This window comes from Sus scrofa, chromosome 16 (assembly GCF_054392235.1).
Source record: "Sus scrofa isolate SSC_HxYL_T2T_F1_AM1 chromosome 16, Sscrofa_HxYL_maternal_Yorkshire_Landrace_v2.0, whole genome shotgun sequence".
In the NCBI taxonomy this organism is placed as follows: domain Eukaryota; kingdom Metazoa; phylum Chordata; class Mammalia; order Artiodactyla; family Suidae; genus Sus; species Sus scrofa.
This window is the reverse complement of record NC_139398.1, coordinates 31,725,247-31,750,227: the sequence shown is the minus strand read 5'-3', so window position 1 is coordinate 31,750,227 and position 24,981 is coordinate 31,725,247. Positions and strand designations below refer to the sequence as shown.

General features: G+C 40.2%; 1 protein-coding gene across 6 annotated transcripts in view; it reads left to right on the top strand.

The window, feature by feature from the left end:
• ADAMTS12 (ADAM metallopeptidase with thrombospondin type 1 motif 12) overlaps nucleotides 1-24,981 on the top strand; it is a 375,325-nt gene that overhangs the window by 223,646 nt on the left and 126,698 nt on the right. For all 6 annotated transcript variants that reach the window (XM_085002056.1, XM_085002059.1, XM_021076980.2 and 3 more), the window contains exons 6-11: nucleotides 4,110-4,234; nucleotides 8,381-8,530; nucleotides 16,573-16,716; nucleotides 17,300-17,444; nucleotides 20,991-21,083; nucleotides 22,546-22,691. In XM_085002056.1, coding sequence (XP_084858182.1) covers nucleotides 4,110-4,234; nucleotides 8,381-8,530; nucleotides 16,573-16,716; nucleotides 17,300-17,444; nucleotides 20,991-21,083; nucleotides 22,546-22,691 — 803 coding nt within the window. The remainder of the gene's footprint in view (nucleotides 1-4,109; nucleotides 4,235-8,380; nucleotides 8,531-16,572; nucleotides 16,717-17,299; nucleotides 17,445-20,990; nucleotides 21,084-22,545; nucleotides 22,692-24,981) is intronic.

Here is a 24,981-nt window from a genome sequence, read left to right as displayed (position 1 = left end):
TTTTACCACATCTTTACCATTGTTTGAGTGCTCTCACTTTTAAAAATTTTAGTCATTTTGCTAAGCATGTGGTGGTATCTCATTGTGGCTTTAATTTGCAATTCTCTGATGGCTAATGAGGTTGAATACCTTTTCATTGTGCTTAACCGCCACCTGTATGTCCTCGTCAGTGAAATGTCTCTTCATGTTTTTTGCCTGTTTTCTAATTATTCTTTTATTACTGAGCTTTGAGAAATCCTTATATTTTGTACGCGGAAGTCTTTTGACAGCTCTGTGGCTTACGAATACTTCCTCCCACTCTGTAGCCCATCTTTTCATTCTCTTCACAAGGTTTCTCTCAGAGCAAAAGCTTTTCATTTTGATGAAGTCCAGGTTTACAATTTTTCCTTTTCTGGATCCTCTTTTTAGTATCCAGTCTCTGAACACTTTGCCTAGCCCTCACCACTCAAGATTTTCTCCTATGATTTTTTTTTCTAAAATTTTTATTGTTTTACATTTTACCTTTCAGTCTATGATCCATCTTGAGATAATTATTGTATAATGTGAAGTTTAGATCAAGGCTCATGTCTTTCCTCAGCATTTCGTAATTTTCCAGATACAGAGTACATGTTTTGTTAGAAATCTAAAAAAATAACACTTTCATTTTGTTTTCTTTGGAATGATGCAAAATATCATTCTTTTTATTTTTAAAATCTTTCATTATGATTTTTATTTTTTCCATTATAGTTGATTTACAGTGTTCTGTCAAGTTCTACTGTACAGCAAAGTGACCCAGTCATACATATACACACACACACACACACACACACACATATTCTTTTTTTCACATTATCCTCCATCATGTTCCATCACAAGTGACTAGATATAGTTCCCAGTGCTTTCCAGCAGGATCTCATTGCTTATCCAATTCAAATGCTGTAGTTAACCAAATGCATCTTTTAACCCCAAACTCCCAATCTGTGACATTCCCTCCCCTGCCCCCTTGGCAACCACAGTTCAGTTCTCCATGTCCATGAGTTTCTTTTTTGTGGAAAGGTTCATTTGTGCCATATATTAGATTCCAGATACAAGTGATATCATGTGGTATTTGTCTTTCTCTTTCTGGCTTATTTCACTTAGTATGAGAGTCTTTGGTTCCATCCAAGTTGCTGCAAATGGCATAATTTTGTTCTTTTTTATGGCTGAGTAGTATTCCATTGTGTATATATACCACATCGTCTTAATCTATTCATTTGTCAATGGACATTTAGGTTGTTTCCATGTCTTGGCTATTGTGAGTAGTGCTGCAGTGAACATGTGGGTGCATGTGTCTTTTTCAAGGAAAGTTTTGTCTAGATATATGCCCAAGAGTGAGATTGCTGGGTGATATGGTAGTTCTATATTTAGTTTTCTGAGGTACCTCCATACTGTTTTCCTTAGAGGTTGTACCAATTTACCTTCCCATCAACAGTGCAGGAGGGTTCCCTTTTCTCTACACCCTCTCCAGCATTTGTTATTTGTTGCCTTGTTAATGATGGCTATTCTGACTGGTGTGAGGTGGTACTTCATAGTAGTCTTGATTTGCACTTCTCTAATAATCAGTGATGTTGAGCATTTTTTTCATGTGCTTGTTGGCCATCTGTATGTCTTCTTTGGAGAAATGTCTATTCAGTTCTTTTGCCCATTTTTCAGTTGGGTTGTTGGTTTTTCTTGATGTTGAGTTGTATAAGTTGTTTGTATATTTTAGAGATTAAGCCCTTATCAGCTGCATTGTTTCTATCATTCCATAGCCATTGTTTTTAAATTAATGAATATTCTTTCACCCCCAAACAAATGAATGTAGCGTTAAAAACAGACCTCAAAGCAATATAATCGTAGTTGATGTGTTGTTTGATGACCTACCTTCCCATGAAAGAGCGAGAAATAAGGTACCAACTGATGAGGCTGGTCACCAGTTAGAACCACAGCTTCACCTAGGAGCCCCCTGTTCTCAGTCTTTGATTCAGCAACTCACCTGAGTGACTTTCAGCTGGTTCTTCACTTCTTGGGGTATTTAATTTCTTCTTACTGTAAAATGAAACTAACAATGCATGCTTTACAAATAATGCTGAGAATTTGCAATTAAATTAAACAAGAGAATATATGTGAAAGTATCTGGCACATAGTAAATGATCAAGAAAGGTTTCCTTCCTTCCTTTTCTCCTTTTCCTTCCTTCTTTCCTCTACCCCTACCCTTTTTATTTCCTTCTGTTTTCTTCCTTTCCATTTATGATTCACACCACCAGACCAGTTCTTTATGGTGTGCATGGACTGGTTGTTTCAGTAGGGTGACTGTGCTAACTATAGTTTGATTAGTTGAATAGTATAGTTCCCCAAAACTCTTCTTCCACCATATATCATATAATAGATGATATAATGATGAGGATTTTTATTTTATTTTATTTTATTTATTTTATTTTGCCTTTTAGGGCCACATTTGCAGCATATAAAAGTTCCCAGTTCACAGGCTAGCGATCTAATCAGAGTTGCAGCTGACGGCCTATGCCACAGCTGCAGCAACATGGGATCTGAGCTGCATCTGCAACCTATACCACAGCTCACAGCAATGCCAGATCCTTAACCCACTGAGTGAGGCCAGGAATTGAACCTGCATCCTCAAGGATGCAGGTTCGTTACTGCTGAGCCACAATGGGAACTCCCATGATGAGGATTTTTAAATAATGAATCTGCTACTTTTATTTAAGAATAAAATTCTTTACTCTAAGGAGTTCAGTGAGTTTTCATGAGCCATGAGCTACCTTTCTGTGTTTTCATGAAAGGAACGTGATCTGTGGTAGTCAATTCGCATGGTGGGGGGACCTAGGAGGACCTCCAGTGGGCAACTGAAGCCCCTCAGACCTTGTCTGATTTAAATGTGGATGTTATCAAAATGCAAAATATAGAGAAACAAGCTCAAAATTTGATGTAGAGACTTTCCTGAAGTTCTCGGGCTGATAGATGAGAGTGGGCCAGCAGGGGTAGTCATTCTCCACTTAGAATCCACCGTGTATGAAGGATGGCTCTTTATAGAAACTCCAAATAAACAGGGCAAGGGAAAGCTATTTCTACTTTAGAAATTCAAATGAAACTGGAGTCCCTTTAGGGCTGATGATCCCTTTTTTCTCCCCCTGCCATTTGACAAGTGTTCATCCATTTAATTTGGAGGAAGCCCTCTCCTCCCATCTCCAGTAGCAACTGTGGGCCAGATCGGTATGACTCAGGAGCCCTTGAAATTACAGGCTGGAGGCATCTTCCCCAGCCTCCTTATTGTTGTCAGACAGTCAATTATCCCACCTGGTGAGAAGCCTGGAAAGATTATGTCACCCTCTTCCTCTCGCCCACCAATGTCAAACCAAGATGGAAACATGGGCATGGAAACATCCAGTGCTCCTTGCAGGATACCTCGTGAAAGGAAAAATCCTTTTGTTGAAAATTTCTTCATTATGCATTAGAATTAAAAATGCCTCTTTGGAGTTCCTGTCATGGCTCAGTGGTTAATGAGTCCAACTAGGAACCATGAGGTTGCGGGTTTGATCCCTGGCCTTGCTCAGTGGGTTAAGGATCCAGCGTTGCCGTGAGCTGTGGTGTAGGTCGCAGACATGGCTCAGATCCTGCATTGCTGTGGCTCTGGTGTAGGCTAGCAGCTACAGCTGCGATTAGACCCCTAGCCTGGGAACCTCCATATGCCCCAGGAGCGGCTCAAGAAATAACAAAAAGACAAAAAAAAAAAAAAATGCCTCTTTGGAATTGTATTGGCTTGGGAAGCGGAGAACCATTAGAAATAGGACTTCAAATAGCTGTTGGCCATTGCTAATAATATTTTTAATTTTTCTTCAAGGGCTACTTGTCCTGGTGATAATTTCTGTAATTCTTGCAGTTTGCCCTTTTATATTCTTCTGGGTGGCATCATGAGAATGATCGTATTTAAAGTGGGTTGGCCCAGAGGAGTAAGTTGGCCTCCCCAAATTCCTGCAGGATGTCTGGCGCCCCCACCCAGAGCTCATCTCACTTGGCTGCTTCTGGGGACTAATGTGAGTGGGCCCAACCACAGCAAACTCACCCATGCCAATCTCTCCCTCTTCCTTCTCCAGCAAGGATTGAAAATAGTTCACCATGCAGACAAGACACTGTCCAGCTTTTGTAAGTGGCAGAAGAGCATCAATCCCAAGAGTGACCTCAACCCTGCCCATCATGATGTGGCCGTCCTCCTCACCAGGTACTCCAGAGACTACGTACAAGCCAGGGCTGCAGGCAGGGAGGGCTGGCAGGTGAAAGGGTTGCCGGGTGTTCAAACCCATGAGATTCTTCTACTCTTTGCTGCTCTTAGTCATTTTAAAATGCAGCTCCTGACTCTCATACCAGTAAGCGAGCAGCCAGCAAACTTGCTAAATGGGCATGACTCTTCACGTTAATAAACCATCTCTGCTGGCAAAACACATGCCTTTCTCCTGTCCCAGGGATGGTTTCATCTTTCAAATTCTCTTCTTGGGGCAGCTCTGTAAACAGGAAGCTTGTTTGCAGATCCTCATTAAAGATTTCTGTGATTCTTTTGATTGTTTTGAACAATAAACAAAGAAAAAAGCCTTTTTAGGGCTGCACCCATAGCATGTGGAAGTTCCCAGGCTAGGGGTCGAATCAGAGCTGTAGCCACCGGCCTACACCACAGCCACAGCACTGCAAGATCTGAGCTGCGTCTATGACCTACCCCACAGCTCACCGCAACACCAGATCCTTAACCCACTGAGCAAGGCCAGGGATCGAATCTGCATCCTCATGGAAACTAGTCGGATTTGTTACTGCTGAGCCACAATGGGAACTCTCGATTTCTGTGATTCTTAACCATGGGATTTTTCATCCTTTCATTTTATTTTTTTAAATTAAATTTCCTCCAGTTTGGAGACCTGCAACTATCTCTACAGAAATCAGCCCTCCTTGTAATCCATCTCTGGCTGATACCAAAGAAGAAAAAAGGGAGAAGGTCCTCCCCTGAATAGGCGGTATGATTGGCTGGCATCCTCCTCCCTTGTGTCCTCATGAAAATACTGTTTTATTCTGACAACAGATTGACCCTGGTGCTAATAGGAACCATCAGACCTTCTAAGATGCATAGCTGTGAAGAGCTAGTGAAGTCCCTGATCAACCCAGGCTCTTGGAAGACTGTTTACTCACTGATTTGATAAATATTTATGGAACACCTACTACATAACAGACACTATTTTATTTAGACAATTGAAGTTCTTACATTTATAGGGGAAAGTAAGTTCTCACTGGGCAGCCCTATGCAGATTCAGAGACATCCTGAAATCCAGGAATGTATGATGAAAGCAGCCCTTTGGCCTGGCCCTCCAGCCACAGAGAACTTCAGGCAAGGGAAGGCCCGGGGGCATATGGTGTGTGTGTGTGTGTGTGTGTGTGTGTGTGTGTGTGTGTGTGGTCCCCATGGAAGACAGGGTGCCCTGAACATCTCGGCTCATCATCTGTCACTTTGAAAGGATTTTCCCAGTGCCTAAGATGCCTATAAGTGATGATAATCAGCCCCTACCCTATCTAAACGTCTGCTTTACCCCGACCGGAAATTCCAATCATCAGAATCACTCTTTTGAGCAATAGTATCAAAAATTTGGTTGAATGCAAACATGTTCCAAAATAAGTCTGTGGCATAAATCTATTGCATTCAGTTCATTAGGAGTTATAACACCTGAGCTGACCATAGCTCCCCTGGGGAATAGGTAGGTGTGGGTGTAGAATGTAAGCACAGAGGCCTTAAGGAGCCAGCAGAAAGCCAGGAAACATGAGGACTCAGGCAAGGGACCCAGGGAAGACTTCGGTCTAGGTATGACCTGGCTATAGGGAAGAACCTGGGACTCCAGGACCAGCATTCACCACCTGGCAGCTGTGTCTCAGCTCTGACTCTTCTTTTCCCGAAAGCAGAAATAATTTTTCCTCTCAGTCTCGCTTGGAGACATGAGTGAGTTCATGATAGCTGGCATTTGGGGAGTATTTGACACTGGCCTGGCCCTGCGCCACATCTGTTAGAAAGGTCATTGTTCCATTGACTCCCCACAGCAACGCTCATAGTTCACGCCTATCAATCATTCCTATTTTACAGATGGAGAAACTGAGGCTTAGTTATATCACCTACCCCAAATCTCACCACTTTTAACAAGGACAGCTAGGACTGAATTCTAGCTAGTTGGACCCCCAATATCCATACTCTTAAATATTACCCAATAAGAATATGAAGGATCTGTTCTCTTTTTTTATTATTATGATTTTTTTTCCTTAGAATTGGGCTCTAGTTTAAAGCTCACCAGCTCCTAGACTGTAGAAAGTATTTCAAGTTTTGAAGCAGGATTCCTCAACATCAACACTATTAATGTTTTGGGTTGGCTAATTCTTTGCTGTAAGCGGCTGTCCTGTGCCTTGCAGTGCATTTAACAGTATCCCTGGCCTCTATCCATGTGATGCCAGTGGCACCCTCCTCCAAGTTGTGACAACCAAAACTGTCTCCAGACATTGCCAGATGTTTTCTAGGAGGATGTGGGGAGCAAAATCCACCCCTGTTGAGAACTTCTGGTCTGAATAGGTAGACCAAATAGGTAGGCTCAGGAAAGAGGGAGGTGTAAGACTGTGCTAACGCCTCAAGGACTATGCTGACATCCCCTTCCCAAGAGTTCTCTACAGAGGTACACTTAGTAGAAGTGAATTTGGCGTGAGCACCAAAGAGATGGGGCTGCATGCCAAGACGTGTTGTCTCCAATACTATGCCCAGTGCATCGTGGAGGTGGGGCTTATCTCCTTTGGGAAATTTAAGTTCCTTGCCTCCAAGAACCATATTTTACAATCCTTTTGTGATTCCCTTTTTTCTTCTTTAGTGCCGGATACTTAATAGGCACTCAATGAACAGTTAGTCAAGGGACCCAACTTTCTGCTTTATCAGAATGTGAAGGCTGGTAGATGAGCCAAGAGCATCATTCATCTTTTCCCAGCAGCTCCATGCAAACCTTGACTGTTTTCTTTTGGGTTGTTTTTTTTTTTTAAATGAGATATTAAAAAGTAAATCTAGCAGTAGGAGAGGGTTTGGGATGGAAATGCTATAAAATTTGGTTGTGGTAATTGTTGTACACCTATAAACGTAATAAAATTCATTGGGTAATTGAAAAAAATGTTAAAAAAAGCAAAGTGTTTGGTCAGTACTCCTACTGACTCAGAAATCATTTAGAGTGATTGTGTTACATGATCCAACATAGCTCTCCAACAGAACTATCCAGCAACCTCCACCACAAGGAGGGATGGGGATTTATGTCTGCTGCGCATGCTCTAGGATGAAAGCTGCTTTCTCCTCTCCCATTATCTCAGCCCTTGTCTCCTGGAAAATGGAGAACTCACAGGAGTTCCCAGAGCCTGGACCTTTTCCATGGCCCAATGGACACAAAAAGCACACCATTTGTTACCAGAAATGGTGCCCACACAAACCCCATGAGCTGAAGATCTGCAACCAACTAAAGCTCAGAACCCTGTTGGCAGTTGTGCTAGTCATTCTTGGCAAAGACCTCTCCTTGAACTAAAGAAAACCATACGACCAATTAGTGACTCTTCAAAACTCTTGTTAGTAACTGAAATGATCCTTACAAGGATCTGGGAACACATTTTTTATTTAAAAGATGTAACTAGTATTTTGTGAGATCCTGGGAGTCTTTGTGCCCCCATCCCCTCCCCTCTGCAGTACACTTAGTGCAGTGGGACTGGAGAGAGCATTAATTTGATCTCTGGATCTTTCTCCTGAGTGAGTGAAAGTTCTCAGATGAGTTTTGAGCTGCACCTCAGTAACCAAAAAGGCATTTCATATTTAAAAACTTCAGCCACATCTGGCTGTCCCTTCTTTATTTAAAAGTTCAAATTAACTTTAATTTGCAATCAAATCCTTCTCTTGGGGTCAAATAATACAATTTGGTCTCCTGAGATTAAGAGCAAAACAACTCAAAACATTTGCCATATTTTCCTGCATTTTTTAGGTGTTAATGGGATTCGATAATCAAGTGGCAAAATCGGAATAATCCTAGTGAATTCAAAATTGCTCCCTAATTCACGTAAACTTTTACAATTTATTATTTATCTACTTATCTATTTATTGGCTGCACCTGCAGCACCCAGAAGTTCCTGGGTCAGGGTTTGAAACCACTCCACTGCAGTGACAACACCAGATCTTTAACTGCCTGAGCCACCAGGGAACTCCTAAAGCAATTTTAATCACGCTTTACAGACCATATCGAATGTGAATTAATAAGCAGATTTTTTTCCAGGAGGATTTTTTTTCAGATGTGTCTTTGGGTACCTACTCATCTCTGTTCTCTGCTTTCAGAAAAGACATCTGTGCTGGTGTCAATCGCCCTTGTGAGACGCTGGGTCTATCCCACCTGTCAGGAATGTGCCAGCCTCACCGGAGTTGTAACATTAATGAAGATTCTGGACTCCCCTTGGCTTTCACAATTGCGCATGAGCTTGGACACAGGTAAAGAGCCAGGGAAACAAGATCTTATCCCCACGTTCATGCATCATTATCAGCAGAGGAGATGGAGGGCACCTTAAACAGGGTGTCAGGAGAATCAATCCCTGCATCCTCATCTGTAAAGTAGGGAATCTCACACAGCCAAGATTCTACTGTCTTCTCTGCCCTGACCACTTGTACCATCTACATCACAGAATTAAAGAAGCCACCACAATTCTCTGAATTAGAATGAGGAGAAGAGAGGCAAGACAATAAGCTTCAACTCAGTTGATTAATTCAAGCTGGCAGCTGCAGCTTAGATTCAGCCCTTAGCCTGGGAACTTCCATATGCCATGGGTGCACCCCTAAAAAGCAAAAAAAGAAAGAAAAATAAAAGAAAGTGGAGAAGACTTGCTTGATAAAAGACATTTTCAAATGCTCACTACTTGTGTTCGCAAAATAGATCCTTTATATCCTCAATTCAGCCTGAAAGAGACTCAGAGATGTGCTGAGAAGTTTCTACCAAATCAATGCTTCCCCAGTTTTCTAAGCAGTTATTAGCATTATCGTTATAATAACATGTCGCCTTTGTGAAGAAGGCCACCTAAGTAAAAAAAAAAAAAAAAAAAAAAAAGCCAAGGGCAAGTATGATTCTCGTTCCAGACTTTGGAATTTCTCCCATAAAGTTGAAAACCTATTGGTAACATTTCTTAAGCACAATTTTCCTAAATACCTGTAAACAGAGTTGTAGATTTAATTGGTGGATTATTTAACAGACTAGAAATGGGTCATTATTTGAATGAAATTTGATGTTTTGATATGTGTCTTCTAAATATCAGTTATCTGTGCTCTGATGGCTGATGGCTCTTTCTGATCACAGAGGTGCAGGGAGAGGTGGGCAGCATTGTCGTTGCACCTCCCCTCGTTGTAACAAGCCCTTCCCCCTTTGACTGAAGTGACTTCAGGATTTAAAGGGCCCATGCCCATTTCTCCCCCTCTTTATTTTTCTTTTTTCCCTTTTGGGAGCCATACAATAAAGACTAGGACTTTCAAAAACAATTGTAAAACTGGAAAAATAGAACGTTATCACATATGTCTAAGGAAAGGATCAGAAGAGACCTGAGAAGACCTTAAGTTTACACCTTAGGTTGCTCTCTGGCATAGAAATGGCCTAATAAAACAAAAACAATAACAGACAGCAAACCATAAGGAAGGGGAAGAATCTGATTTCCAGAGTTACCACATTATTAGATTCAAATGTCTGGTTTTCCACACACACGCACAAAAATCATAATACATAAAAAAAAAAAGTAAAGCATGGCTCTTTCAAAGAAAAATAAATCAAAAGAAATTTTTCCTGAAAAGGATCTGATGGCAGATATTCTAGACAAAGACTTTAAAACAACTGCCTTAAAGATGCTTAAAGAAATATGTGGAGAAATTCAAGAAAATGATGTATGAATTAAACGTAAATTTCAATAAAGAGAGAGAATGCAAACAAACAAACAAAAAAACAAAAAGAAGTTTGGGAGTTAAAAAGTACAATCACTAAAGTGAAAAATTTTTTTTAAATGGCAAATTTGTGCAGACAGAAGAAGGATTAGCAAACTTGAAGATAGGACTGTGGAAATAAACATGTCTGAGGAACAGAAAAAATAATTACAGTTTTAGTGTGTGTAATAAGGCAAGAAGAGGAAATAAGAAGCACATAGACAAATTGGAAATGTAGTGTAAAATCAGCCTTAATTTCAGATAACATAATTACATATGTAGAATACACCCAAGGAATCTGCACACACCCACACACACACACACGTTAGTACTAATAAACTTACAAGATTCAATATAAACATATAATATCAATCGTATCTCTATAGACTAACAATGAACACTGAAATTAAAAATTCAATACCTTTCACAATCACTCAGAAATGTGAAATATTTACATATGAGTATTACATGTTGTACTAACAAAACCTGGTCAGGATTTGTATGCTGAAAACTGCATATCCCTGAGGAAGGAATAAGAGATCAAAACAAATAGACAAACTGTGTTCATGAATTGGAAGACTAAATAAAGATGTAATTCTGCTTGAATACACACACAGATTTAACTTGATATTTGATATTTCTATCAAAATTCCAGCAGGATTTTTTGAGGTATAGAAAAAAAAAATTTCTAAAATGTATATGGAAAGCCAAAGGAACTAGAATAAGGAAAACAATTTGAAAAAGAATAATAAAGTAGGAGAATCGCCTATAATATTTCAAGGTTTATACTGCTGCAGTAATAAAGACTGTGTGGTTTGAGTAGAGGGGTAAATAGCTAGATCAATGAAACAGAACAGAGAATGCAGAAATAGTCCCAAACAAACATGCCCAACTGATTTTTTTTTTTTAAATAAAGGTACAGAAGCAATTCAATGGAGGAAAGACAGCCTGCTCCACAAATGGTACTGGAGACAAAAATAGAAAAATATAAGGAAAGAACATCTACCTAAGTCTCACACCATATGTGAAAATTATCTCACAATGGAACACAAACATAAATAAAAAACAGAAAGTGAGAAAACCTTTAGAAAATAAATAGAAGAAAATTTTCAGTGTGTAGAGCTGGGAAATAATTTTTAACCTTGATGCCAAAAGAACAACCCATAAAAGAAACAATTTAAAAATTGGACTCATGAAAATGTAAAAGTTTTGATTTAAGAGGATGAAGAGGAAGCAACAGCCCGAGAGAAATGGGTGGAACAGTGCTCCTCTCCCCACAGTTCAAATCACCCAAAACCTCAGAATGTAACTTCCTTTGGAAACAGGGTCTTTGCAGATGTAATTGGTTAAGACTTTTGAGATGAAATCACCCTAGATTTGAGGCGGACCCTAAACCTAATGGCCGGAGAGGGATATTTGGACAGAGAGCATCACAAAGGACAGAAGAGGATGTGAAGCGGGAGGAAGAGGTTAAGAGTTGCTGCCATGAGTCAGAAAAACCTGGAGTCACAAGAAGCTAAAAGAAAGATCAGAGATTCTTCCCTGGAGAGAGAGGTACATAGTGCTGCTGACACCTTGATTTTAGACTTCTACCCTCGAGGCCTGTGAGCAAAAAAATTTCTATTATTTTAAACCACCAAGCTTATGGTGGTTTTTATGGCAATCCTAGGAAGCAAATACTTCATATATCCAATAGGACTCCTTTTTTAAAATATATAAACATTCAACACTCAATAGTAAAAAAAACAAATAATATAAAATGGCAAAAGATATGAAGAGATATTTCACCAGAAAGGATTACAAATGGCAAATAGGCACTCAAAAAGATATCCAACAGCTATTGGGGCAATGCAAATCAAAACCATGATGAGATAGCACTACATATCCATCAGAATGACTAAAAAAACAAAATCAAACAACAAACAAACAGAAGCAGTGATGTTACCAAATGTTGCCAAGGATGAGAGGACCTGAATCATTCATAAGTTGTTGGTGAGGATGTGAAATGGTTCAAGCTCTATGGGAAATCGTTTGGCAGTTTTAAAAAGTAAAGCAATAATAAAACTACCATATGATCCAGCAGTTGTATTCCTGGATATTTATCTTGGAAAAAATGAAGATTTATGTTCGTACAAAATCCTATACATGAATTTTATAGACGTTTAATCTTAATAGTAAAAATCAGAAACAATCTACAGGTTGTTTCAACTCAACAGAGTTAAGTGAACTGTGATCGATCTGTCCCATGGAATACTACTCAGCCAGAAAAAAGCAACCAGCTGTTGATACATGCAATGACTTTGATGACTCTTTGAACAGTTATACTCAGTGAAACAGCCAATCCCCAGAGTTTACATCCTGTGAGATCTCACTTACATAGTATTATTGAAATAACAAGTTATAGAAAAAGACCCTCCTGAGGATCTAAGGAGGAAAGGGAGGAGAGAGGAAGTGGCTGTGGCTATAAAGTACAACATGAGGGATCCTTGTGATGCTGAAAATGTTCTATGTCTTGACTGTATCAATATCAGTATCCTAGTTGTGATATTGAATTATAGTTTTGCAAGATGCTGCCATGAGGGGAAAGTGGGTAAAGGGTACATGAGACCGCTTTGTATTATATCTTACAACTGGCAACTGAATCTATAATTATGTAATAATATGTTAATATACAATACATTAAAAGTTTAATTTTTAAAAGAAGGCGTTAGTTCACAAACAAATGACCTAAATAAAACATCATCTTTTAAATGGCAAAAAAAAAAAAAATAGTTTAGGGTTGCTGATGAAAAGGCAAAATTGGGAGGTCCATAGTGGCCTAAAAATTAAGGATTCAGCATTGTCACTGCTGTGGCATGGGTTTGACCCCTGGCCTGGGAACTCTGCATACCATGGGTGCAGCCCCCCAAAAAAAAAAGACAAAGTTGAAGCAAGACATATAAGCTTGAGTTTCAGTGATAGGAAAAAGCTTTGATAGTGTACAAAACCTAAGAGAAGACTTTAGGAGCATCCTTTTGCTCATAGCAAAAGATGCTTTGGAGATATTTAGTTCTTTCTTTAGGTGTATAGCTCTAACTAGCTGTGGATCAAACTGAGAAACACTGGGCAGATCAATGAAACTGCCTGCAGCTGCCCAAAAAAGGAAAATACAAGCCACTAACCTAAGAAGATACGCATTATAGTTTAATAACAAAGATACTCCATTGTTTTTTAAAACTTGTTTCATCATTGGAGTTCCCATCATGGCTCAGCGGTTAATGAACCCAACTAGCATCCACGAGGATGTGGGTTTGATCCCTGGCCTCGCTCGGTGGGTTAAGGATCTGGCATTGCCATGAGCTGTGGTGTAGGCCCGTGGCTACAGCTCTGATTCAACCCCTAGCCTGGGAACCTCCATTATGCATCAGGGGCGGCCCTAAAAGATAAAAACACTTGTTTCATCACTGATTGTGTAGGATGCAAAATAGAAAGTGAACTAACTTGTACTATGGCCTAAATAAATAATTTCATTTTTATTTTGAGAAAAAAAACATTTTGAAATTCCACTTATGAGATGCCTGGATTATCCATACCAAAGCTGTCATCCCTTATTAGGTAAATTACCAAAAATGAACTTGGAATTCCAGCAAAAAATTAAAAAAAAAAAAACTCTCTCTGAGACCTAGCATCTTTTCAAGGAACAAAATTATCGCAATAGAGATGAACACTTGAAATGCAATATCTACCCAATATTCCCCAATTTTCTGGATTGTGATATTTTGTTCATTTCATCCATGGAGATTTATTTGTCACATGTACAAAACTGATATTTCCTGAATGAGTTAAAAAAGCTCATGTACATGCTTTCACGGTTCTTGTTCTCTGCTGGTTCTTCTCCACCACAAAATGAATGGTAAAAGGCAAGGAATATCCTACCAATTACTTAGCACTTAGCAGGCAATTGCATAGTTTGCTATTCCGTGTCTATAACTTCACAAGCCCATCTAACAGGACTGTAAAACAAAGGTATAGGAAAGCAGGCTAACCCAACAGCCCAGTGAGTTGTTTCAGACTGTAGTGGGCTCCTTACTCCAAACTGCTCTTCGACCTCATCCTACTTGCTGGAAAGTAGCTTCCTGGAAACAAGCCTTCCATCCCTCTGACCTCTTGTGCTTTCCTTGTCCCTCATTATTCATTGACCTACTGACCCCATGTGACAGAAGTGCTTCCCCTTTTAGAGAAAGTAGACATGTGCAGCAGGACATTTGATTCATAGCCCTCCTTTCCTCTCATTAGATGGGAGCACAGAGGAGTGATAAAGCTGGAGGGGGAAATGCTTCAGTGAATTAAAAAATTTAGGTGTTCCCGTTGTGGCACAGCGGAAACGAATCTAACTAGGAACCATGAGGTTGCGGGTTCGATCCCTGGTCTCACTCAGTGGGTTAAGGATCCTGTGTTGCCATGAGCTGTGGTGTAGGTCGCAGACGAGGCTCGGATCTGGCGTTGCTGTGGCTCTGGCATAGGCCAGCGGTGACAGCTCCAATTGGACCCCTAGTCTGGGAACCTCCATATGCCCCGAGTGCGGGACTCAAAAGACAAAAGCCAAAAAAAAAAAAAAAAAAGTTTAGATGGAACAAAATGAGCTTTGGGAGAACCGATGTATTTAGAGTGTAGGTTTGAAGCCACCCTGAATATAGGATCCAGCCATATGGCTTATTTTATTGGAATAGCCAGTGCTGGGAAAACTATTATTCATGGAGATTTTTAGACCCATGTTTGTTTAGGATTTTTCCTAATTGTTGAACAGATGAACTTGTGGAATACTTCATGAAACTGGGTGGGACTAGACTGCAACAGCCTGGGGAGGCCCACTTGGAAAAAAAAAAGTCATTGGATTAAATTCTTTGTGGTTGTGTGGTGAGAACCTTGTAGACTGATTCTCTAACTCTTTTGTGAGTTTTATATTCAGGAAAGTGATCAGAATCTTTAATAACATCTCTTTTTAAAATTTATTTATTTTTTTCTTTTTAGGGCTGCACCCATGGCATATGGAAATTCCCAGGCTAGGGGTAGAATTGGAGCTGCAGCTGCTGGCCTACACCATAGCCCCAGCCACTCAGGATCCCAGCTGCATCTCTGACATACGCCACAGCTCATAGCAATGCTGGATCCCCAATCCACTGAGTGAGGCCAGGGATCAAACCCACATCTTCATGGATACCAGTCAGATTTGATTCCGCTGCATCACGATGGGAACTCCCTAAGTTCATAACATCTTAACATGTTAAAAGTAATACAAAATAATCTCCAAATCCCCTAAGGACTGTTTTCTGCAAGGGTTGCTAATGTTGATCAGGAGATTTTATTAAAGTTGGATATGAGCTTCCTTATCAGAAGGCTTGAATTTCACTAGCAGAGTAAAAGGTCATACTTTCCTGTGTTCAGATTTGGAGAGTTGAGCCGACATCTCTAGCTTGTAAGTGTCCGATAAGCAGTCGCCAGTGGAGAGCATTCTTGGGGGGACCTTGGAAGGCATCTTAGGGGTGATCCCAGAGACTTGGCTTATAACCAGACGCTTGTCAGCTTGCCTCTTTCCCAGGCATCCCCTTGCTGTGGAGGTCAGTTAAGCTCTCCAGCGCCTTTCAAGGCTGTTTTATCTGGTCATCCCTGGCAGTGGGAGGTCAGGGAACAGACCAAGCGAGACATGGACAAAAGGTCTGCGGAAGATCTAGTTTTGCCACAAAGCAGCTCTGTGACTTTTGACAAATCTCAAACTCTCACCTTCCTTACCTAGAAAAGGAAAATAAGCTAGGCAATGATAAAAACTGCAATTAAAATTTTCTGTCATTTATGCCAGAAAAAAAAAATATAAATATATGCCAGGCACCTTGCTAAGTGATTTTCAAACTATATTCCATTCAAATCTACTCCCAGAACTATGATGACAACTCCATTCTACTCAGTGAAGCTGCACAAGTTTCAATAACTCACAGATCATTAAGTGGCAGAACTGGAATTCAAATCTAAATCATCTGTCTTCAGACACCCTGCTCTTAATCATTGGACTCTCAAATTCTCCCCAGTATCTCTCATCTTGGAGGACTCATAACACTTCCAGAAAGCAATCCATTCCCTCTAAGCTTGCAGCCTTTGACAAAGCTTCCCTTAGGCTTCCCCTTTCATGCTTTCTCTTAAATTATGATGAAAAGGAAGAAGGAAGGTTTTCTTCTTTTGTGCTGTGGTTCTGTAGCAGGAGAAAGGCAGCTGGAAGCAAGATTTGCCCTCCTGACTCTGGACTCATAGAAAGGCAGTGCCAACGTGAAAGCTTTTAGCTTTCTCCCAAACGGAAGTTTTTGAATTAGCCACTCGACTCCCAGGGTTGTATATTTGAATCAAAGTCATGCCTAAAATGTTTCCTGTGCTTTTTAGTTGAGAATTAGCTATCCCCCTCCAACTTCAAAGTCCCACTTTGTAATCAGATGCTTTCTGTCCAGAGGTGGCTCTCTGCGGGTTACTTTCACCTTGGAGAAACTCCAGTTTTCTCCCTGTTTCACACCTGTCTCCTTGATGTTCTTGTGCTTTGTGTCTTCCCGCAGCTTTGGCATCCAGCACGATGGGAAGGAAAATGACTGTGAGCCGGTGGGCAGGCACCCGTACATCATGTCCCGCCAGCTCCAGTACAATCCCGCCCCCCTGACGTGGTCCAAGTGCAGCAAGGAATACATCACTCGCTTCCTGGAGTAAGTGACACACGTCTCAGGACAGCCTCCCTTGGGTGTCGGTAAACTGGAAGTCATTTGCGTTTTCCCTGAGGCTTGAAAAGTGGCAGTTCCTCTCACAGGTCATAGTATCAGGGTGCTAATAATAGGAGTGGGTTTCACTTCTGCTTTCTGACCCTGAGATCTAGGTGGGCTCTGCCTCCAGCCTCAGCCTGTGATTCTGTCTCCCCATCCCCATCCCACCCTGCCCTTTGGCTTGCTCCTGTCTTAAGGGGGCTCTTTATGATCCCATTGTGACTTACCTCCTGAGGACCAGCAAGAACAACCAGGACAAGTCAGAAGTAGTCTCTATACCCCACTGGGGGTAAGGTGATTTTTTCATTTTACCACTGCTTGTATTTCCTAGATTATGTCTGAACAATGATGGGGAATGCGATTTGCATTTCCTTTTAGACAACTGTCACATTGGGCTGATAAAAACAAAGTTGTCTTGGAGGTTAGAGTAAACTAGAGGAATAGAAGTTTCTCTTGAAGGAAAGACTAGAGCTTTCATTTAGGAAGAAATCAGAAGCAACCGCTCTCATTTCTATTCATTTGTTTTCAGCCGAGGCTGGGGGTTCTGTCTTGATGACATTCCCAAAAAGAAAGGCTTGAAGTCCAAAGTCATCGCCCCTGGAGTGATCTATGATGTTCACCACCAATGCCAGCTGCAGTATGGCCCCAATGCCACCTTCTGCCAGGAAGTAGAGGTAAGTGTTGGGTATCTTGGTGCCTCTGGTGGGTGTGTGCAGGCTTGAGATCCAGCATGCTAAAGCAAGGGCCAGGGAAATATTTCGAAATCTGAAGATCCAGAAATGGAAACTTTCCGTTCATGGCGAGATGTCTGTAGCGCAGAAAGATTGAAGTTGGGGTCATTTATATTCCTTGACCCATCTCCTTGGTATCCTTTGCAACTGGTTGGTAGTGAAGAAAATTCTATAGTGATTTTTCAAGAATCACAATGATTCACACCTGCAGACGCCATAGCAACCAACATAATCCCTAACGTTGCTCCTAAATTTTCCCTCTGGTTGAAGAGCACCATCAGATCCCATGGGAGGAATAAGATTCATTTCTAATTCATTCTTCTTCCTATTTTCAGCATTGAAATGATAAGTCAAGCCCTGACATTTAACCTCAGGGAATTTGTGGCTCTGTCCTGTCATCTTCATTCCCACAACTACATCTTGATTCAGTCTCTATTACCTCTCCTTACTATGGTAATTACCTCCTAACTAACCTTTCTCCCATTCACATTGTTGCTCAATTTATTTCAATGAAAGCCACCTAACTGTGGCTCAGCTCTGCTCTTAGGGTTGTCACTGACCGCAGGATAAGGTCCCCACTCCTTTGCATGGCATCCCTTTGTGATCTGGATCTTCCCTACTCTCTGAATTCATCCCTTTGGGTGTGAAAGTATCAGTGTTAACAACACATAAACATGGACAAAGCAAGTCTTGTTGACCCCTGCCAGAGTCTGTGCTTTGTACTGAATAGAGTGAAAAGGATGAACCCCTAGAAATGAATAAGATAAATTCTCTGACTTTGAGGAACTCATGCTCTGTTGGGGGAGGCAGACAGAGAAATTTCAATACAGTGAGATAAGTACAGAAAGAAACATATAAAAAGAGCTTTGAAGAGGAAGTAACTGCTCAGATAGAACAAGCAAGACACCAGAGAGATAAAGTTATTGTGAACATCCCTCACCCTTGATTCTAACTGGTTAACTAATTGGTTATGCCCATTCTGCCTCCTAAATATCTCTAAAATCCACCAGTTCCTCAACAATTTCACTGGTCCCCTGATTGGTCTCCTTTCTAGGACTTTGATCACCTCCCCTCAACTCTGGTCCATTCCCCACACACATGACCTTTATGAAGGAAATCTGATTGTGTACCTTTCCTCTTAGAATACTTGATAGCCTCCCCATTCCTTTACAATAGAATTCAAATTCTCTAAAATGGCTTAAAAGGAGCTTCAGGATTCATCTTCTCTCTTACTCTTTTACCTTATCTCTTAAATATTATTTTAACCCTCTACTCTCTAAGCTAGAATTCTAAGCATGTGTATGTTCCACTTTATCACTAATCTTAAGTATCCTAGAATCTCTCCTTCGTATTTTTCATCTCTTTATATCACTGTGTCTTGTGTAATTTCTTTCTCTTTGTCTTCCAACTCATATGTTCTCTTTTCAGATGTGTCCAGCCCTTTGTTTAACCTGTCTATTGACTTTTTAATAACACTTATACTATTATTTCACTTAAAACAAAGCCTTTTGACTATTTTCTAAATCTTCTCTGATTTTTTTTTTTTGTGATCTCTTGTTCCTAATTCTGACTCTCAGTATGATCTTTTATTTGTTTAATCATATGTGGCATATTTATTTTTCAACTTATAGTTGCAAATTATAATGGACAATTCCAATGTCTTGAGTCTGAATGGGTCTGTTTCTCCTATTTGGGATTTCTTCTGACTCTCACTTATTATGTATTATTTTCCTTTTGTCTGTATTTGCAGTTATTGTGACCTCTTGGTTATGAAACTTTAGGTCAGGCTATTATTTAGGGCTTAAAAGGCTGGCACAGTCCTTCAAAGAGAACTTTCATGGCCATCCCTGGTTGGATGTTGTTTGACGAACTGCATGAGTGGCATCAGGACCAGTATGGACACAAACTCTCAGGGACGACATTTCATCACTCATTCTAAAGTCTAAACAGACAAGTTTCCTGGGTGTGTCCTAAGGTTTCTTTCAGTTCACCCGTTCCCTCAGGGGGTAGCCCTTTAGGGTTATAGCCTTATCTGAAGAAACCTTTAGCTAAGTGAGGAGAGACAATAAATCTTAAAGAGCTGTGGGTAATTGAATTTTTTTAGATAGGGATAATAAATTAGATGCATAAAAGAAGAGTTGTTTATGAGAAAAAGAAAAAAGGCACTATAGGATATATGTAAAGTAGATATAGATGTACAGCCTCTAGAAATGAAAAATATCATTGACTTTAAATTCAGTGGATGTAATAATAGCAAACTTGACACAGCTGAAGAGAAAATCAATCAGTTGAAGTTTAAAGCTGAGAAAGTTACTTCTCATCCTACTTGAGTGTTTCTCAGAGTTGTGTGATAGAGCAGAGGCTGGCCTTTTCCTGATAGAAAGCTAGGCCTTTTTATATAAAAGAAAATTAAGAACCCAAAAATATGAAAGTAAAGTCAAATCATGAAGGACAGACTAGGAAGGCCCATCAACAACAATTATGAGTTGCAAAAGAGAATAGAAGTAATCAAGGAGAGGCAAGATTTAAAGAGATAAATATTAAGAAATTTCTAAAATAGTTTAAAGATATGAAATCCTATGATGAAAGAACGTATTGAATCTAGAGTACAATAAGTAGTTGGAATGTTGGAAGATGCATAGATAGAAGAAAGATTAAAAGGAGAATGGAAGCAGCTGAGCCATTTCAGATGACAGGTAAGAACTTTGTCAACCTTCCCTTGTTCCTACTGCAGAAGGCAAAATGAGAAAGAATATCCAGTTCACTCCCTGGCAGCTAAAACAAACTAGCTACTTTGAGTAATAAGTAAATAAGCTGAGATTTTTCTTTCTTTCTTTTTTTTTTTTTTTTTGCCTTTTCTAGGGCTGCACCTGAAGCATCTGGAGGTTCCCAATTTAGGGCCTACGCCACAGCCACAGCAACACCAGATCTGAGCATGTCTGTGACCTACACCACAGCTCATGGCAACGCTGGATCCTCAACCCACTGAGCAAGGCCAGGGATCGAACCTGCAACCTCATGGTTCCTAGTCAGATTTGTTAACCACTGCACCACGACGGGAACTCTGAGATTTTTCTAGATGGAATGGTTTCCCTTTCCTCAGTGAGCAGGCTCAAGTTAACTACCCTGTTGTTTATAAGCAGTCTGGATTTGTCTTTGATGCCTAGTGTCAGAAGTTGTCTTGCCAAAGGAGTACTGGGTATTGGGCCACCCATGTAGAAATGCAACTCTTGGGAAGTACGTCTTATCTCCCATCCTTACACTGCTCAGTATGGACTACAGACCACTTTTATGACTGAGACAAACTGCAAGTTAAGTGTGAACTGAGATTTCTTGAGTGATTACTTCCCATGGCTCTTTCTCACCACAACAGCAGCATTTATTGTGGGTATGTGGGTGAGTGTGTGAATATTTCACCATAACCATAGATATGTTTTTGTGCAAGTTCTGCAAATACAAAAAAGTACGGTTCCATATTTGTCTTTCCAGAATGTTTGCCAGACACTATGGTGCTCAGTGAAAGGCTTTTGTCGCTCCAAGCTGGACGCTGCTGCAGATGGGACACGATGTGGTGAGAAGAAGGTGATGTGTCAGTGATGTGTCAGGCTGAGGAAGGAAGGTGGCAGGTGGTGGGCTTAGTGTTGTTGGGAAGAGCCTGGGAGAAGGTGCTGGAGAGCAGCTACCTCTGGGTGAATGGAGATCATCACACAGTGAGTCCTGCCAAAGAGAAGGATTCCACTTCCACTCCTTTTGAGCCTTCACTGGAAACAAGTAGTTAAGAAGAGTGGCCCCATTCCACACCTGACTTGTAAAACATCTAGTCTGTCTTTCCCTGATGAACTTCTGTGGAGTCTGTGGGCAGTAACTTCTGCCAAGCTTATTATTAACCTTCATTTTCACCTTTTTTTTCCCCTCCATATTGGAGACTGGGAAGGACAAGCCAGTGGCATCTTCTTTCCAAAGATGCCAAATTTAGACCACTTGTTATCTTCTTTCTCATCATCTGATCTGACTGTATTTCTTAAGTCCTGCCCACCTTACTAAACAGGAAAACCAGATACTCAAGAACTCAGAGAGGTTAGATATCCTACAGACTGCCTGGGAACTGGGTGACATGAGCTGCTCAACAAGACCATTTGGGTTTGTTGTGGGCCTAGGATTTAGGTGTTTAGTGGACATTTTTATTGCAGCTTGGGTGTGGCATGATCCATCATGAAGATTCTAGAACTTGATCAAAATACACAGTGATCAGAAATGAGGAAGAGGAGGCCGGAAGAAGAAACATACCCAATCCTCCAATAAATGTGGCCATTCCTAACAACAAACTTGCCTGTCTAGTTTCCCTTTTTGTATGTTTGCTGTCCTAAATTGATAGTTATTGAAGCATTCTTTTGAAGAGGGAGAGAGCAGATTTTTTCCTGAACCACCAGAACTGGAAATAATAGGCAGAGTTACAGGAAAGCAGAAATTTGACTTAATATTAGAAGAACGTCAACATCTTAACAACTTGTGTTTTGTGTTTTTTTGAGTGGACTTTTTGCGGGAGGATGAGTTATTTGTTGCAAACATTCAATACCCATAGAGGCTATAAAGATGTGTTATCACAGTGCCAGTCTGCAAAATGTTTATTATGGTCAGCAACAAGCTAACAAGCTTGTACCGGAAAGTAAATCAGTTACGTTACTGAACAACTAAGCATAGTCAGCTGATATGCTTTTCATAGTAAGACCTTTCCAGTGAAGGAAGTGGTGTGTTGATGTGCATTCTGGCATGTAATCCAGTCAGTCGCACTTTAAGTAGCACTCCTGCATTCACTGCAACTAGGCACTGTAAATTTATCTTTAATTTATGAAATCCTCTATTTTTAAAACCCAACACTCTCAGAAATTCTTTTATGAGGCTCTCTTTGTTTGTAATATCTATTGTGTGAGTGTAGGAGGCCTGCTTGCTCAGGGAGGACTAGGTTTGGACTGCTAGGGTTGCTGACTCAGCTTGCTGTTGGAACCTTCTTGACACATGCATCTCCTGCCTCTTCCCTTTCCAGTGGTGCATGGCTGGCAAGTGTATCACAGTAGGCAAGAAACCAGAGAGCATTCCCGGAGGCTGGGGCCGCTGGTCACCTTGGTCCCACTGTACCAGGACCTGTGGGGCTGGAGCCCAGAGTGCAGAGAGGCTCTGTAACAACCCGGAGTAAGTCCAGCCAAAGATGTTTCTCTTCCTTCCTTGAACACTGGGAGACCAGTCATGGATGGCATGACGTCAGTGACCCCAAGCCTAGTTAGGGAAACTAAGTGGGTTCCTCAAAGACAAAGGGAGCTAGAAGAAGAGTCACAGAGCATGACAAAAAAAAGCAGTTCTTTTTTGCTTGGTGCTGGATTCTTATTGGAACTTGGATGAGTAAGCTGATTCCATCATTTGGAGAAATAAGCAAAAATTTTTAAGTACAATCTATCTGAAAACCTCTAGGAGATTATGCAGTTAAATCCTTCTCAATAACCCCATTCTATCAGTGGGGATTAGTTAGCACTGATGAGCTTATAGCTTTCTTTTCATCACAATGAATGTATAATTCTATAAAAATATTTTTCTTCCCTTAGGTAACTAATCAAATAACTGGGCACATTTTTTGAGGATAATTATTTCTAATGTCTTGGATAAGGATTTTGTAAACCTCAGAGTTCCATATTAGCCATTAAGTATTCCACAGACATTATTTCACAAGTGACTTTCAATTTTTTAATCAGATTGCTTAATTTGTCCATATTTTAAGTTTGTGTAATATTATATATAAATTAAATTTATGTTTCCTTGATTTCAAAATACATATATCACATTCTTAATTTCATTATTTCCTGGTACACTAGCTCCCAAGTATAATGAAAGTATGCATGTGATGACTCCTGTAGTAGGAAATGTATTAAGCTTCTTTTACCTAGATTTACGTTAGTCAGCATTGAAGGGAAGGGGTTATATCTTTTAAAGGCCAAGTGATAAATAAGATTACAATTCCCTCAGTATCTCAGTTCCAAATTTTACTTCTCTTTTTTATTAATAAATATATTCCATATGTGCATGTATACATATATATGCAATATAAACTATATATATGTATATAAACTATGTGTGTATATATATATAATTTCTCATAAGGATTAATAAGTTAATATCTATGAAGAGTTTAACACAATATCTACTACATAAAATTATTAGTAAATGTAGTTATTATTATATCTTTTTCATTTCCTGTACATAGAGTAAGTATACATTTGAGGATTTGGGACAAAATTGTTTTAAAATCTTATCCTTTGGTTTAAATGCAAGTGTCCCATGACTTCAAAAATTCAAAACCAGAAATTACTTATAGAATATTTTCACAGAAAATCCTTATTTTATGGTTTGTTTCCATGTGATCAGAAGAGTAATTTCCATTTTAGAGATTAGGAAATAAAGGATATTTGCTCTGGCACCCACTGGCCGTGTTGTGTATCAGTCGCTGCCATAGCTTTCCTGGGAGGATGGCCAGTGACCCATGATTATCAGAAAAGGGATATCATTTCACTTCAGGGAGAACATGGTCCTAACTCCTTTCTTAGAGGCCACAGTTTTTCAGAGTGTCCTTAGGTGAGTGACCATGTCTGATCTCAATAGCTGGTTTGCTTAAGTTCATTGAGAACAATGACAATGGAAACATGGTCACAGATTCCATTCTATGATTCATGTTAGTGTATGACCAACTAACCCTAAGACTGTATCCCTAGAGAAATCCCAAAGGGCTCTTGGATGGAAATGAATGGAAAAGGTGCCAAGTCAGAGCATGTCACTGCATCCTCACCAATAGGAAACCAGCAAAACCTCAACTATCAAGGACAATTCTTAGTACTTCTTACATGGAGTCAATGACTGTGAACTGCCTTGGTCAAAGAATTATCTTTGGGAGTGATACATGCAGGAAGTGCTTATAGTAGGATAATGAAGTGTCATTTAAGAGAAAGAGATTACTTCTGGCAGTAATTCTGGAAGGATTCATGATGGAGATGATATAGCATTTATTTGGTCCTTAAAGCATGGGCAGTAAGTAGATGTTTAGAGACTTAAGAGAAGAGAAATCTATCTGGAGGCACAGAAAAAGAAAAATAGTAAATGTGAGCTTGTAGTACTGTGGCGATATGCAAGTGAAGGGAATATGGGAAGAAAAGTTGTTTAGGTGAGATAAGTCAGGATCATGAGGGCCTTGAATGCCAAGCTCAAGAGGCTGGGCTTGGTTCTTTGGCCATTGGGTACCATTAAAGGTTTTTTAACAGGAAACCAAGACAATTAAGGAAGTCATAAAAATTAGTCAGGGAGTCATGTGTACAGTAGGTCAAATGAGGAAAAAGAAGGGAGACAGGAAAAGAGATAAAGGGTGAACTAGTTTGGTGATTGTGGGAATGAAGAAGTGGAAATAAATATAAAGACACAACTCATGCCCAGACAACTGATG